This window comes from Jaculus jaculus, chromosome 5, assembly GCF_020740685.1.
Source record: "Jaculus jaculus isolate mJacJac1 chromosome 5, mJacJac1.mat.Y.cur, whole genome shotgun sequence".
Taxonomy (NCBI): domain Eukaryota; kingdom Metazoa; phylum Chordata; class Mammalia; order Rodentia; family Dipodidae; genus Jaculus; species Jaculus jaculus.
Window position 1 is genome coordinate 58,330,723 of NC_059106.1, and position 16,184 is coordinate 58,346,906.

The following is a 16,184-nucleotide window of genomic DNA, read 5'->3' on the forward strand; positions in this document are numbered from 1 at the left end:
GGCAGTTGTCACAATCACTTTATTATGTCCAGAACTTTATCAGAGATCAGGGCCTACCCTACCTCCAGCCCCCACAGAACACTTTCTACACCTCTGAGCCATGGCACAGGTTTTCAAACCCTTTTCCCCCTCTGCTTTCTAGACTAAAGTCTACAAACTCCTACTTGCGCTTCTGCTCTAAATGCTCCCTCCTCAGGACGTCCTTCAGCAGTTCATTCTAGTCTCAAAGCCTCTCATCCTGCACTGATCCACAGGGCCCAGCAGGTGGCGGCCTCTGAGCAGAGGCTCCAGAAACACAGCTGAGCAGACAAACCACAATCAACAAGCTCTGGAAAAGAACCTAAAAACTGCTGTGTGGGACTCGGTCCAGAGCCAGGAGATGTGGGGCTTAACGACTGGGGCAATGACTAAAGGAGGGGGCCGCTAGAGGGGATCTTCTGCCACCAGGGGCTCTCTGGGACTCAGTGATTCAGGCCAGGTCACAAGGGACAGTAGATTCAGATCCTACCCATCTTTAGGATGCCCGTTTCCTCTGACACCAGTGCAACTGGGGGGCTAGTGAGGCCTTCCCTGCCTCTCACAGCTCAAATCTAATACTGACTTACATTTCACCTCCCACTAGACAACCGGAAGGCCCAAACCAGGGTCCTGACCCAAGCTGAACCCCAACCTCAGCCCTAGTGGGAGGAAGAAGAGCAGTGAGCCCACACCTCCAGCTCTCCCTTTCCGGGAGCAGGAAGCTAGGTAGGCCCTGCGGCTTCGAGTCAATCCCCAGGTCTAAGGATTTGACTGGTGCCACCTTGAAAGTTGACCTATATATTCAGGGAGTTATCATGGACCAGACACAAACAAAAAGTTTACCAGTCCTTGTTCCCATCTGGAGGCAAGCCCAGGCCTTCGTCCCCCCCACTCCTCCTGCCCCGGCAGCTGCTAACTCCCTTGCTTTCACTTGGTCTTCTGGTGGAGTTTGCGCCGCACCAGCTGGCTGAGAAGCAAGGCGGTGAGAACACTGCTGCCCGCGGTCAGCAGGAAGAGAGCGGAGAAGTTGTGGGGCCAGCGGGCATGCAGAGGGGCGTAGATGGACCTGCGGGCCTGATAGTCCAGTGTCACGGCCTCCAGCTGGGCTAGCGTGCAGAGTACCAAAAAGACATGGAAAACTTGGTGGCCCTGCCCGAAGACGTGGCAGCTGCCGGGGAACCAGCGCTCTGGCATGACCGTAGAGAAGAAGGCAGCAGCCAGCAGAAAGAAAACCACCTGGCACTTGTGATAGAGAAGGGCCGGGTCTTCCTCAGCCAGCTGAGGGGACACCAAGATGCGGTGCACCACGGGGCTGATGTCCAGCGCATAGGCCAGCGCCGAGGGCACCTCCTGGCAGGTGCGGCCCAGCAGACCTGGCTTCTGGCTGTACTTATTGTAGCAGGAGCCCATACAGGAAAGCCAGGCCAAGAAGGCCGCTGTGGGCAGGAAAATGGCCTGCACCTTGGCATGCCAGGCAGGCTCGATGGCATAGTAGAAGTGTGCCAAGGCACTGCCGAACTGGTACACGGCCACACCCACGTAGTCCAGAAAGAAGAAGCTGTAATGCCAAAACTCAGACTTGGCCTGCAGGAGGTGAGCCAGGGCGCTGAAGGAGAGGTAAGTGAAGGAGGCCAGGACGATGATAAAGAGGGGCAGGGCATGAGGGTCTTGCTGGAAGTCCACAGTCCCCACCAAGACGGCCAGACGCAGTAACAGTGCCAGGGCGGCCAGCAGGTGGGTCCACACGTTCACGGCCTCGTTGTGCTGCTGGAACAACGTGCGGAAGTAGAAGCGCCAGGTCTGATGCAGCGGCCGGTAGCCGGCGTAGATGTACGGCTTCCAGAACAGGGGCGGCACCTCGGCCCGGTCCACCGTGAACACGGGCTCTGGCTGCGGAGGCTTCTCACCGACGTGCCACAGGCTGGACAGCAGGTGGTTGAACTTCTGGGCTACTGCCATGGCCATGGTTGGGGCCTGGGTAGGGAGCTGGGAATAAATCCCAGGGGCAAAGTTAGGGCCGTAGTGTCTCCTCCCTCCCAAGTTCCCCAGAACTGGAGCTGTGAGGCCCCAGTCTTCCTCCCTCCTCCCACATCCGTGTCCTTGGGTCACATTTGAGAAGGAAAGAGTGATCCTAAGGCACAGCTCCGTCCTGACCCCATGAGAGCAAGAGCTCCTGACAGTCCTAACACCGAGCGTGGCACATAGTAGGTACTCAGTAGATGCTGGAAGGCCATACTCATCTAGAAGGCTCCCTGCCTCAGTTACTCCCTTTGCAGTCCAGGCTCCGCATAGCCGCCCCAGCTGTTTTCTCTGTTCAAGGACACAGCTGTCGTGAACATCAGAGAGGACATGCTCTCTCAGCCTGCGAGTGTGCACCAGCATCTGGGATGACAATAACATGACTAGCAGACCCACGGCCTCTACCTCGAGTGCCGGGGCCCCTGCTGACTTTCCACTCTTCCACGTGATCTGGTCCCCACTTCCTTCTTACCCAACCTTACTGCTCAGCCACAGCCCACTTCATATCCAGTCACAGCCTCACTAGACTCCTGTGGCTACTGCTTCATGTGCCCATAGCCCGATACATGCTGTCCCCTCTGCTGAGACGTTCTCCTCCTTGTGCCTACTGGGAAAACTCCCATCCGTCCCTCAAAACCTATTTCTTCTGTGATGCTTTCCTCGTCGCCCTGACTTCTCGACTTGAATGCGAACCATCAGACCATCCTTTGACCAGCACACTTCCCATGGGCAGTAAAAATGTGACTGTGAGCTTGAGGACACTGGGCAGTTTAGCTCGGTGTGTTGTGCAAGTAACTTGAACTCAGTGTTTGCTGGATGAAAGAGCATTGTCGTAAGGGTTCACTCCCTGCAGGACCCAACTCAAAGAGTCTCTTTGGGGCTGGGGAAATGGCTCAGCAGGTACAGGCACTTGCTTGCAAAGCCTGTTGGTCTAGGTTTGATTCATATAAAGCCAGATGCAAAAAGTGGCACATGCATCTGGAGTTCCTTTGAAGTGACAAGAAGGCTGGATGTGGTGGCGCACGCCTTTAATCCCAGCCCTCAGGAGGCAGAGGTAGGTGGATCACCATGAGTTCAAGGTCACCCTGAAACTACATAGTGAATTCCAGCTCAGCCTGGGCTGGAGTGCGACCCTACCTCAGAAAAAAAAAAAATGACAAGCACCCTTGTGCACCCATATTCACCCTCTCATCCCCCTTTCTCAAATAAATACTTTGAAAGAATACATCGGGGGCTGGAGAGATGACTTAGCTTGCCTGCGAAGCCTAAGGACCCAGGTTTGACTCCCCAGAACCTACACAAGCCGGTCGCAAAAGGTGACACATGGGTATAAGGTCATCCTTGGGCACAAGGTGGCGCACGCGTCTGGAGTTCGATTGCAGTGGCTAGAGGCCCTGGTGCGCCAATTTCTCTCTCATAAAAAAGAAAAGAATACATCAGGGCTGGAGAGATGGCTAGTGGTAAGGCACTTGCCTGCAAAATCTAAGTACCCACATAAGACAGATGCCCATGGTGGCACATGCATCTGGAATCCATTTTCAGTGGCTATGTGTCCTGGTGCACCCATTCTCTCTCCTCTCCCTCTCTTCTCATAAGCAAATAAATAAATTTTTAAAAAGAATACATCAATAGAGGCTGGACAGATTGCTCAGTGGTGAAAGTGCTTGCTTGCAAAGCCTAGTGACCTGGGTTTGATTCCCCAATACCCACATAGAGCCAGATGCCCAAAGTGGCACATGCATCTGGAGTTTGTTTGCAGTGGCTAGAGGCCATGGCATGCCCACTCTCTCTGTCTGTCTCCTCTGTCTCTCTCTGCTTGCAAATAAATAAATAATATTTTTGAAAAATACATTTAGTCTGGCATGGTGACACATGCCTTTAATCCCAGCAGTCGGGAAGCAGAGGTAGGAGGATAGCCGTAAGTTCAAGGCCATCCTGAGACTACATAATGAATTCCAGGTCAGCCAGGGCTAGAGTGGGACCCTACCCCTCCCAAAAAAAAACCAAAAAATCAGTAAGCATACCTTAATATATAATTTTTATGTTTAATTTCTTTTATGTTGGCTGGAGAGATGGCTTAGCAGTTAAAGTACTTGCCAGCAAAGCCAGGTTCAACTCCCCAGAACCCAAGTAAAGGCAGATGTACAAGGTAGTGCATGCATCTAAAGTTCATTTGCAGTGGCTAGAGGTCCTGGTGTGTCTTCTCATTCTCTCTCTGTGCCCCCCACCTCTCTCAAATAAATAAATAAGCCATTTCTCCAGCCCCCCCCCCAATTTTTTTTATTTGTACATGTGTGTGTATGGGTGTGCCAGGACCTCTTGCCACTGCCAATGAATGCTAGATGTTTATGTCACTTTTTATATCTGGCCCAGGTAAACCAGCATGATTTAACCATTGAGCTATCTTGACAGCCCCTTACATTTTGTAATGTTTTTATTTTTTTTATTTATTTGAAAGAGGGAGAGAGATAATGGGTACGCCCAGGCCTCTACCTCCTCCCTTAAATTTTTTTAAAGCCTCTTTTTTCCTGAGAAAAGTCTCCAGCCAAGAGCCAATCCCCCAGTCTCCAGTCCTGCCCTAAACCCTCCATTCACTGTCCATGGTACCTAATTCCATACAAATCAAACCTAACTCCTCATTTTGGTCTCAAGGCTCTCATGACTGCTCCTGGCCTCATTTCCTGTTGCAGTACTGGGGACTGAACCCAGGGCCTCACATATTCTACGCCCTGACCTACATCCCCAGCTATCTTTTTACTTTCTATTTTGAGACAAGATCTCAGTAAGTTGCCTAGGCTGGCCTTGAACTCATTTTGTAGCCTAGGCAGGGTCCTACCTGCCTTATTAGAGAATACAGGCCTGTGAAGCCAGGACCCTCCAAAATGCTTTTCCCTGCATGGAAATTCTGAGGCCCTTACAAGATGCCTCCTCTAAGAAGACCCCCTTGCTGCCCGCTTTCCTCTGCCCCATGATGGGCTACACAATTCTGCTATTCCTTACTGCCTTTAGCCAACACAGGGCCTGCTTGCCTCAGACCCTGTGCAGTATCCCTGCCCTCCAGAACTCTGGGGCCCAGAAAGGAAGAAAAGTAAACTCAAATACTTACACCCCCACTGGAGGAGGTGTGCCAGGCACTATTTTTAAGCACTTCACATGCAACTGACTCATGTGAACTTCCTATTAGCCCTGTGACGTTGACAACATCTTTGCTCCCATTTTCCAGATAAGTAAACTGAGGCACAGAGACATTAAGTGCCCTGCCCATCCACAGTGGACAGGCTCACTCGAGACTCAGCCTGCATGCTTTCAACCACCACTGCAAACGGCCCCATGCAAGATGAAGTGGCAGCTGTCTGACCATCGTAACTATGCAGCACTTGCCTGGTGCCTGCTACTAAATCCAAGCTTCTAGTAGCTCAAGCGTCTCTTGGGGGTGTGGTGCACATGTGTGTTCATGTGTATGCATGTGTGTATGCATGTGGAGGCCAGAGGTCAATGTCAGGTGTCTTCCTTAAATCACTGTTCACCTTAGTCTTTGGGAAAGAGTGTCTCACTCAACCTGGATCCCACTGATTTGGGCTAGCCAACCAGCCTCAGGGGTCCTCCTGTCTCCACCCCTGCCCCCCCCCCCCGAGTGCTGGGATGACACCTAGCTTTGTATATGGGTGCTAGGGATCTGAGCTCAGGCCTTCAGGCTTGTGTAGCAAGCTCATCACTGGCAGAGCCATGTCCCCTGCCCAGCTCAAGCCAGACACCTCCCTCAATAAGCTTTCTGGAGTCAACATCGGGGTGTCTGGCCCACTGCTCATCAGCGGTCAACCACTTTTCCAGCAGCAGTTTGAGCAGGATAAGCATTTGTTTTCACACAGCAGCACCACAAGTCACCCCCAAGCCACCCAAATGATTGGCACAACTGCTTACTGTGCAGAGGGAGGCGGCATCAGGATCTGCCCCAGCCTGTTCTTCCCTGTGCTCCTGCCCTGGGTTTCTGGAGTTGGCCCTGGCACCCCTCCTAGTCCAGAGAGGGAAGCAGTTCCGTGTCAGCCACGAGCCAACTGTACCCGGGATGCTCCTTACCACAAGGGGGCACCAGGCGCTTCCACTTCCTCCACCCAGAGAGCCTGGCCCACCACAGACTCAGATCCTTCAGATTGATGGATAAGGAGGCCACTTAAGGAGAACATGAGACCTACCTGGTCAGAGAGCCAGAGTGGGCCTCTTCCTCTCCCCAAGAGCCTATACTAGCCTTTAGCCTCAGCTCTAGTCCCCAGTTCCGTCATCCTCACTTGGAACCTCAGGAGGTTGGAAGAGGCCTCAGAAGACATCCTGTGCAGCTCCCTTGTTTCACACGAGGAAACCAGAGCTGAGAGATGCCAAGGCCTTCCTAGACTTGTCCAGCAACAAGGTTTCTATTCTGCCATGGGGAGAACACCAGGGAATGACGAAGCTGGGGGTGCCCTATGGATACCCCACCCCACCCCCCAGGCCCTGTGATCCGCTAAGTCCTGGCTGGAGCTCCTGCTCTTGGGACTTCCCGAGGCACAGTACGTGATCACAGGCTCTGAGAAGCCCTGAAGCAAAGGATGCACTGAGCTTTGTTGAACCTCCCTGTACCTAGCTTCCACGACCTGGGGGCCCTTTCCCAGTGATGAGTCACTGTAAGGGTGGCTGAAATGGAACAGGTGTTTATATGCCCATTCTCACATTGCAATCATAAACTCCCTGGGGATAGATATTATTAAGCCCTTTTGTTGCTGCAGATTGTGAAATCCAGAGGAGGTAAAGAGCTCCTTACCCAAGTGTGGCTGGGCAGAGAATGAAAATGTGCAAGCCTTTGGACTGAGCTTTTTTTGCCTGCAAAGGGCAAACGCTCTTAGCTGATGGCCTGTATCCTGTCACACCCACCTGCATCCCATAGGATGATCTTGGAAAATACTGACTTGAAGTAACCAGGTCTTCTCCTACAAATCATTTCCTCCTTGGGCGTCTAGCAACTCGGTTTCTTTCAGTTACCATCTATTTTGTTCATTGCTATACCACCTCCTCAAAAGGGAACAGTGCAGACTCACACATCCCATGCTCCTAGATATGGTGGGCTCTAAACACGACCCAGAGGCAACATACTAGAGGGACAGATTTCCCACTGCCTGATTTCCTTTAAAACTCAGGCACCATCTGGAGAAATTACTTAGTGGTGAAGACACTTGCCTATAACTCCAAAGGATCCAAGTTCAATTCTCCAGGACCCATGTAAGCCAGATATACAAGGTGGTGCATGCGTCTGGAGTTGGTTTGCAGCAGCTGATGGCCCTGGAGTGCCTATTCTCCCTCCCTCTCTCTCTCTCTCCTCCCCCTTTCTCTCTCAAATAAATAAATAAAAATATTTAAAAAAAAACTCAGGCAGAGGCTTTAGTGCTTCTGAGTAGATCTATTTTCAGAATATGTTCCTATCCTCTGAATCCATAGAAAGAGACCCTGAATCCAGGAGAAAGAAGGGAGCAGGGACAGGATCAATCTTGAGACAGATAGGAGGGGATGGGTATCTAGGGAAGCATCTCCCACCAGGTGGCCAGTCCCTTGCCTGTCCAGGACAGCCCAGCCAACCCAGTATACCACTATAGGCCCCTACCAGGCCTCTAAAACTGCATCGAGTACCTGGGGGTGCTTCTCTTGAGCCTGGGGGCCAATGGCATCTACTGTGGAACTGGGCAAAGTAATGAGATGCTAAGCACTAGCTGATACTTACACAGGTGAAGGGGACCAAGGGTGGAGCTTCCAGAGCCTGGAGGTGTCTTGTGTGACGTCACTAGAGGGTGTGGCTAAGGACATCTCACCCCTGTCCCTCCCTCCCTACATGACTCCAACACTGATAAAATCCAGGCTCTACTGCATCCAGGCCTCAGTTGCGGGAGGTAGCTCACCAGTCAGGAGGGATGGCTGGAAAGCTGTGACTTACCCAAGATCATACAGTGAGGGGACAGCAAAGCTCTGCCTGGACCACGTGTCTGGGACCTGGGAGCAGGATGTCAGGTGAACTTGACTAGTTTGGGAACCCTATGTGGTAAGAATCAGAAGGGAAGGAAGTTAGGAGCAAAGGAAAAAATGGCCACTGCCCTAGGAAGGCTTGTTGGGAGAGGGGCTTCAGATGCAGACCACCAGATGGGAAAGCTGACTTTACAACATACAAGCTGCCTGACTTGGGCCAGTGACTCAGCAGCACAGCATAGGAACTCAGCAATCATTGCCGTCATCCTTATGAATCACAGTAGTAGTATTAGAAGTACCCCCAGCCTGAGAGCTGCTCAGAGTTCTCAGGCTGGAGAGATGGCTCAGCGGTTAAAGTGCTTGCCTGTGAAGCCTAAGGACCCATATTTGACTCTCCAGATCCCACATAAGCCAGACACACAAAGGTGAGACAAGCACAAGGTCGCACATGCCCACTAGGTGGTGCAAGTGTCTGGAGATCGATTTCAGTGGCTGAGGTCCTGGCATGCCAATTCTCTCTCTCTTAAAAAAAATAAATATGCGTGGCGTGGTGGCACATGCCTTTAATCCCGGCACTCAGGAGGCAGAGGTAGGAGGATCACCGTGAGTTCAAGGCCACCCTGAGTCTACAGTGAATTCCAGGTCAGCCTGAGCTAGAGTGAGACCCTACCTTGAAAAACCAAAATAAATAAAATAAAATAAAATATAATGTTGGGGCTGGAGGGATGACTTAGTGGTTAAGGTGCTCGCCTGCAAAGCCAAAGGACCCATGTTCAATTTTCCAGCACTCACATAAGCCAGATGCACAAGATGATTCATACTTTTAGAATCTGCAATGGCTGAAGGCTCTGCATGCCCATTCTCTCTCTCTCTTTCTCTCTCTCTCTCTCTCTGTGTGTGTGTGTGTGTGTGTGTGTGTGTGTGTGTGCATGTGTGTGTATGTGTCTTTTTCTCTCAAATAAAATAAAATAAAATAAAATCTTGGGACTGGAGAGATGGCTTAGCAGTTAAGATGCTTGCCCATAAAGCCAAAAGACCCAGGATCCATTCCCCAATCCTCACGTAAAGCCAGATGCACAAGGTGGTACATGCGTATGCAGTTCATTTGCAGTGGCTAAAGGCCCTGACATGCCCATTCTTTCTATATCTGCCTCTATTTCTCTCATAAATAAATAAATAAAATCTTTGCAGGGTATGGTGACATATACCTTTAATCCCAGCACTTGGGAGGCTGAGGTAGGAGGATCACTGTGAGTTTGAGGCCAGCCTGAGACTCCATAGTGAATTCTGTGTCACCCTGGACTAGAGTGAGACCCTACCTCGAAAAAAAACAAAAAATAAAATAAAATCTCAAACCTTGGGCTGGAGGGGTAGGCCAGGGGTAGCACTTGTTTAGCACATGTAAGGCTCCACATTCCACCCCCAGAACCCTCCCCTTCCCCACAAAAATAAAAAAAAAACTCAGGCAGAGCCACAGGATTTAGGGGTCAGAAAGATAACTGTATCCTAGCCAGATGTGGTAGTTCACACATATAATCCCAATATTTAGGAAGTCGAGGCAGGAGTACAAAAAGCTCAAGGCTATTCTTGGCTACATAACGAATTCAAGGCCAGCTTGGGCTACATGAGATCCTGTCTTACAAATAAAAACATTATGCCCTCTAAATATGTATGTTTATACTCAGAATGGTGCTGCTCTCTTCTTTCTGTGGTAGGCTATCGACTCTCCAGATCCCAAGTTAGCTAGACGCCTAAGGTGATGCAAAACGCAAGGTCGCACATGCACACAAGGTGGTGCACGCATCTGGAGGTGGATTGGCACGTCAATTCTCTCTCTTTCTCTTTCTCATAAGAAAAGGCCAGTCTATTGGGCTTGCCTCAAAAAAAAAATTAAAGCTGGATGTGGTGGTACATGCCTTTAATCCTAGCACTCAGGGAAGCAGAGGTAGAAGGTTAATATGAGTTTGAGGCCAGCCTGGGACTATAGAGTGAACTCTAGGTCAGCCTGGGCTAGAGTGAGACCCTACCTCAAAAAATTAAAATTAAAAATTAGCTGTTGTTGGGAAATGGAACCAGCCTAGATGTCCCTCAACAGATGAGTGGATAATGAAGATGTGGTACATTTATACAATGGAGTTCTACTCAGCGGTAAAGAAAAATGAAGTTATGAAATTTGCAGGAAAATGGATGGACCTGGAAAGTATTATACTAAGTCAGGTAACCCAGGCCCAGAAAGCCAAGCGCCACATGTTCTCTCTCATATGGGGATCCTAGCTACAGATGACTGGGCTTCTGTGTGAGAATGAAAATACTTAGTAGCAGAGGCCAGTAAATTGAAAAGGAGACATAAAGGGTGGAGAAAGGAAGGGAGGAGGATACTTAATAGGTTGATATTGTATATATGTAATTACAATGATTGTAATGGGGAGGTAATATGATTGAGAATGGAATTTCAAACGGGAAAGTGTGGGGGTGGGGAGGGAGGGAATTACCATGGGATATATTTTATAATCATGGAAAATGTTAATAAAAATTAAAAAAAAAATTAGCTGTTGGGCTGGAGAGACGGCTTAGTGGTTAAAGCACATGCCTGTGAAGCCTAAGGACCCAGGTTTGATTCTCCAGGTCCCATGTAAATCAGATGCACATGTGTCTGGAGTTCGTATACAGTGGCTAGAGGTCCTGGCATGCCCATTCTCACTTTCTCTCTCTCCCTCTAATAAATAATAAATAAAAATCTTTTAAAAAATTAGCTATCTCCTTAAACATTTTTATACTTGGGAATGTATTTAAAGACCAGCAAAAACTGGTTAGAGTTTGGACTTCTGAAAACACTGACCTTATTTAATAATTAATTGTTCTCAGCAAGGACCATTCTGAGTAATTCCTCTGGATTCCTAGAGCCCTGAAAATCGTCACTTGCCCACAGACCCAAGAAAGGTGACTGGGAAGACATCCCCAGGGCAGGGGTCTTAATTCCTGCACCCCCAACCCAGTGTGGGAGGCCATAGAAGGTTAAACCCCGTAAGCAGGCAATCTGGAGGACATGGCCTGGCCTGAATACATGACATGGGGCCATACTGATAGCTCCTCCCCTCCCCTTACCCTTCCCTAGACCCCCAATTCACACTTTCATTTTTCTAAGCTCAAGTTCAGCCTCCTTACCTTCTTCCTCCAAGATTTGTCACCCCTAGTTGCTCCTGGCCACCACCCGACAGTGGGCTTTGGAGAAGGAAAACCCTGGCTACCTCATACTCAGGCTTCACCCAATGCTTATGGTCCACCAGCCACCAGGGTGCCCAAGGAAATACTGAACATGGGGAATGGAGCTGACAGGCTCCTGGGCTGCAGGTTCGTCCACACAGAAGCCCATGGAGAAAGATGCCCCAGGAGGCCACTCTAGAGAATAAGGGAGGGTCACTGCCCAAAGGGTGCATACTTCTGACAGACTCAGAGATCAAAAGCATTTACTTCAGCAAGGCATGGTGGCACAAGCCTTTAAGCCCAGCACTCTGGAGGCAGAGGTAGGAGAATGGCCATGAGCTTCAGGCCAACCTGGGACAACAAAGTGAATTCCAGGTCAGCCTGGGCTAGAGTGAGACCCTACCTCGAAAAACCAAAGGAAGACTGAAGGGATGGCTTAGCAGTTAAGGTGCTTGCCTGCAAAGCCAAAGGAGCCAGGTTCATTTCCCCAGGACCCACGTAAAGCCAGATGCACAAGGTGATGCATGCATCTGGAGTTCATTTGCAGAGGCTAGAGACCCTGGTGTACCCATTCTCTCTTTCTCTGTCTCTCTTTCTCTCTCCCTCTTTTTCTCTGTCAAATAAATAAATAAAAAGAAAAATATTAAAAAGAAAAACGAAAAACCAAAGGAAAAAAGAAAAGCTGAATTTCACGTGGGCATGGGGTTTTCAGTCTGGAACTTGCTGGCTGGCTAACTTTGCACAAATTCCTTAACCTCTCTGAGCTGTTTTGTTCGGTTACCATCAGAGGCTACATTAGCCACCGCTGGGGCTCTTATGAAAACAAAACAAAGTCACAGGTGCTTGGCGTTGGCCCTGGCACGGTGCTGGCTCCACTTTTTTTTGTTGTTGAGCTCGCCTTCTGGCTTAGCCCCTCAAGCCCTGGGTGGGCTGGGACAAGTACCTTCCCCTCCTGGCCCTGTTTCTCCAAATGTTGGGAGAAAAGAGGAAATGCACCAATTTCAAAGCAGCCCCAAGCCCCTGTGACGTTCCAACAATATTTATTTTCGACCTACTATGTGCCGGGCACTGGAGCTTTGGCCACGAACAGGGATAGCAACTCAGCAACTCACCATCTAGGGCCAAGGCCTCCGTGCCAGCACCCTGCCCTCAACTCGGGGCCTAACTGAGTATCGCCTGTTATCAGGACTGTTGCTTACATTGTAGTCCTTCTGCCTTCTTCTTGGCATGCAAAATATTCGTTCTCGCTCTTGTGGGTGTGACTGTTCATCCTAGTCTGTGAAAGGCTACTTTATCTCGCCTTGGAGAGCAAGGTCTAACTTCGTTAGATGATAAAGCCAAACATTATGATGCAGTGTACAATTTTCATGTAGATATCAGGGTGGGTTTTTTTTTTTTTTCTGTATGTTTGTTTGTTTTGGTTGGTTTTTTTGAGGTAGGGTCTCACTCTAGTCAAGGCTGACCTGGAATTCACTCTGTAGTCTCAGGGTGGCCTCCAACTCACAGGGATCCTCCTACCTCTGCCTCCCAAATGCTGGGATTAAAGGCGTGGGCCACCAGACCCAACTCTTATTTATTTATTTATTTATTTAAGAGGGAGAGAGACAGAGAGAGAAAAAGAAAGAGACAGAGAAGGAAAAAGAAAGAGGCAGATTTTTGAGACAGGGTCTTATTAGGCAGATCAGACCGGCCTTCCATTCAATCATCCTGCCTCTGCTTCCCAAGGGGTTACAAGTGTGTGCCACTAACTGGGATAAATTTTCATGTTTTTATAAATTTACTTATTTATTTGTGTGTGTTCATGTGTGAAGTCTAGAGGGTAACTTGTTCCCCATTCCATTAGTGAGTTTCCAGGTAGGTGAACCTGGGCTATATACTAAGATCCTGTCTCAAAAATAAAATCCCAATAATAATAATAATAAATTTTTAGGGGCTGGAGAGATTGCCTACTGGTTAAGGCGCTTGCCTCCAAAGCCAAAGGACCTCAGTTTGATTTCCCAGGACCCACGTAGGCCAAGATGCACAAGGGAGTGCATACGTCTCGAGTTTGTTTGCAGTAGCTGGAAGCCCTGGTGCGCCCATTCTCTCAGACTCTTTCCCACTCTCAAATAAATAAATAAAAATTAAATAAATAAATTTTAACAAATACATACATACATACATATACACACCCTAAATAAATAAAACAAAAAGAAAAACCAGAGCCCATCCACTTGGGAGGCTGAGGTGAGAGGATCACTTGAGTCCAGGAGTTCAAGATCCATATGGACAAAACAGCCAGACACCAACTCCGAAAGAGAAATAAAACAATAGTAACAAGAAATTTAAAAAAAAAAAAAAAGGAAGGAAGGAAAACAAAACAAAACAAAAAACCATAATAGTAATAATAAGACCAGGCTGGGTTGTCTGCGCGCAGCCTCCTGAGAGGTCCCGCTGGCCAGCCATCCGTGGCGAAGGCCGAGCTGTTCTTGTTAGGAGCCGACATTTGGTGGCAGTGGTTACTTCCCCATGTTGTTTCCCTCGCCCACCACCACTGCGAGCTCAAGGCCAGTCTGGTGTCGCAGGCCTGGAGGCGGCATGGCATGTCTGCCTGACTCCAGAACCAGTGCCCCAGTCAAGCCATGGTCATCTAGTGGGTGGACACCGATTGGACAAGCCTTGGCAGGCCTTTCCATCGTCTGGGCAACCAGGTCACCTCCCCGTGCAAACTAATTCCCCAACTAACTCAGGCCATTGAATTTAAAGAAAAAGTCCCCAGGTGTCTTCCAGGACTGAACAGAAACTACTTTGGTGTGTTGGTGGCTGCACTGTGAAGACTCCCTCAGCCCTCAGAAATGTGACCAGGATGGGAGCCGGGCGTGGTGGCGCCCGCCTTTCATCCCAGCGCTAGGTAGGAGGATCGCTGTGAGTTCGAGGCCACCCTGAGACTATGTAGCGAATTCCAGGTCAGCCTGGACCACATAAGACCCTACCTAGGGGGAAAAAAAAAAAAAAAAGTGACCAGGATGTAATGAGTACTTCCCAAGAAATTCCTCTAGGGAACTCACCCTGAGGAGGGCATCTCTGAAGAGGGAAACAGCCCAGAGAAGGTGGGCAAGCTGTTTACAGTCGCCCAGTGCAAAAGCACAGGAAAATGCACAACTGACCAGCAAGGGTCCTCTGCACAGGGAGAAGGGACAGCCTCTCATCGAGGTGGGGAGGGAGGGATCCCCAGGGGCACACAGTCCTCCCAACATGGAGTCCTGGGAGGTCCAGCAGGCAGAGCTAGGTCAGCCAAACCCATCAAACTCTCAGTCCTTCTTGGCCTTGAAAGCAGCACAACAGTCTGCTGAGGAAAATCTCTGAGGCCAGTGCTGTGGGGGTCAGTGCCCTCTCCTCTTCCCTCTCCGGAGAAATCGCACTCAGGACACCAGGGGAGACTATTCTATTCCCTGTCCTTTGGCTTGGGCCTGGAGAACAAGACCTGTTTCATCCTCTTCCACACGCAACCCCCACCTATTCTTAGGGATCCCCACAAGGGCCGGGCCTCTGGGCCCCACCCACGCCCTTTCTTGCCCCATTATCCCCTAGATCCCTCCAGGAAGGGGGTAGCTCCCTGCAGGGCACAACTGGTGGGTCTGCTCCAGGGTTAGGTGCTTGTTCATCTCGGATCATGCACGGGCTGGCCATCATCATAGATAGCTCCTCCCCCTCTCCCTCCAGTGATCCCTATTTCTGCTCCTCCTTCCTGTCCCCTCTCAACAGCTGCTCCTCGGGGGAGCTACTCCCTTCTCCCCCTCCTCTCAGCTGGGGGTGATCCCCCGAGGGCCGGCTGGCCAGCTGTCCGTGAGTCCCAGTGTCCCCAGCCACCTACCTCCCCGCTGTCGCCGCTGGGCACCGCGCACGTGCGGAGCGGGGAGCACCCGTGCCCGCGGGAGCATCCCCTGCGCTCCCCACCTCCTACCGCCTCCCGGGATCTCCAGGCCCAGCCTCACCTGTGACCCGAGCAGGAAGCCTTCCCGGGCGTCCCCGCGGCTCCTTCGGGGCTGCAGATAAAGGGGCAGCGAAACGCTGGCTCCGCCCCAGCCGAGAGGGCGGCGCTGCAGGCACCCGGGACCCAGACGCCTCCCCCGGCCTGGGCTGCGCCCCGTGCCCGCCCGGGGCATTACGCAAGCCGCCAGCTGGCGCGGCCCCGCGCGGCCAGCGACCTGGACACTTCCTGTGGTCACAGGCCCGGCCGACCGCGACCCGAGTGCCTCAGCTAGGCGGTGGGGTAGCACAGGCGCCTGCTGAACGTCCCTGCTTCCGTGGGCTCCACGGCAACCGGAGGTTTCATTTTGGGGTCTTGGACGACTTGGGCCCAGTTGATGAGAGAGAATGAATGGATGTCCCAACCAGAGCCCTGGACCCCCGCCCTAGAGCAACACACAGAGCCCACCGCCCACTAGCCTACCGGGCCGCCTCTTAGGGGGCTGGACCCCAGCCTGGGCTCCGCGGCCTAGCCAAGCTCCCACCCCAGGCCTTCCGCTGACAGCAAGTGCCGGTTTGTCCAGACTTTTCACTTTTTTTTTTTAATTTTTTTTTGTTCATTTATTTATTTATTTATTTGAGAGCGACAGACATAGAGAGAAAGACAGATAGAGGGAGAGAGAGAGAATGGGCGCGCCAGGGCTTCCAGCCTCTGCAAACGAACTCCAGACGCGTGCGCGTGCGCCCCCTTGTGGGGAACCGAGCCTCGAACCGGGGTCCTTAGGCTTCGCAGGCAAGCGCTTAACCGCTAAGCCATCTCTCCAGCCCTGTTCAGTCTTTTCTACAGGACACGTACTCCCCAGTGTCACTTCTCCCACTCGTGGTGCGCTAGAAGGGTCCTGCACATAGTAGGCCTTCAGTAAACATTGGCTCACAGTGTCACACATTGACGGGTCCTGTCTTAAGGGCACAATACTGATGAAGGCCAGGGCTCTGGCAGCTCTGAGTCC

General features: G+C 50.9%; 1 protein-coding gene across 2 annotated transcripts; it reads right to left on the reverse strand.

The window, feature by feature from the left end:
- On the reverse strand, window positions 1-15,334 carry Paqr7 (progestin and adipoQ receptor family member 7). 2 transcript variants are annotated; one of them, XM_004657496.2, is made up of 3 exons: window positions 15,201-15,334; window positions 7,994-8,091; window positions 1-2,004 (listed from the first exon to the last, which is right to left on the reverse strand). In XM_004657496.2, the coding sequence occupies exon 3, from the start codon at window positions 1,981-1,983 to the stop codon at window positions 946-948; it is 1,038 nt and encodes a 345-aa protein (XP_004657553.1). In that variant the 5' UTR covers window positions 1,984-2,004; window positions 7,994-8,091; window positions 15,201-15,334; the 3' UTR covers window positions 1-945. The 2 variants fall into 2 exon arrangements, with proteins under 2 accessions (XP_004657553.1, XP_045005737.1); XM_045149802.1 differs by lacking the exon at window positions 15,201-15,334 and adding an exon at window positions 15,080-15,169.
- Window positions 15,335-16,184: the final 850 nt, after the last annotated feature.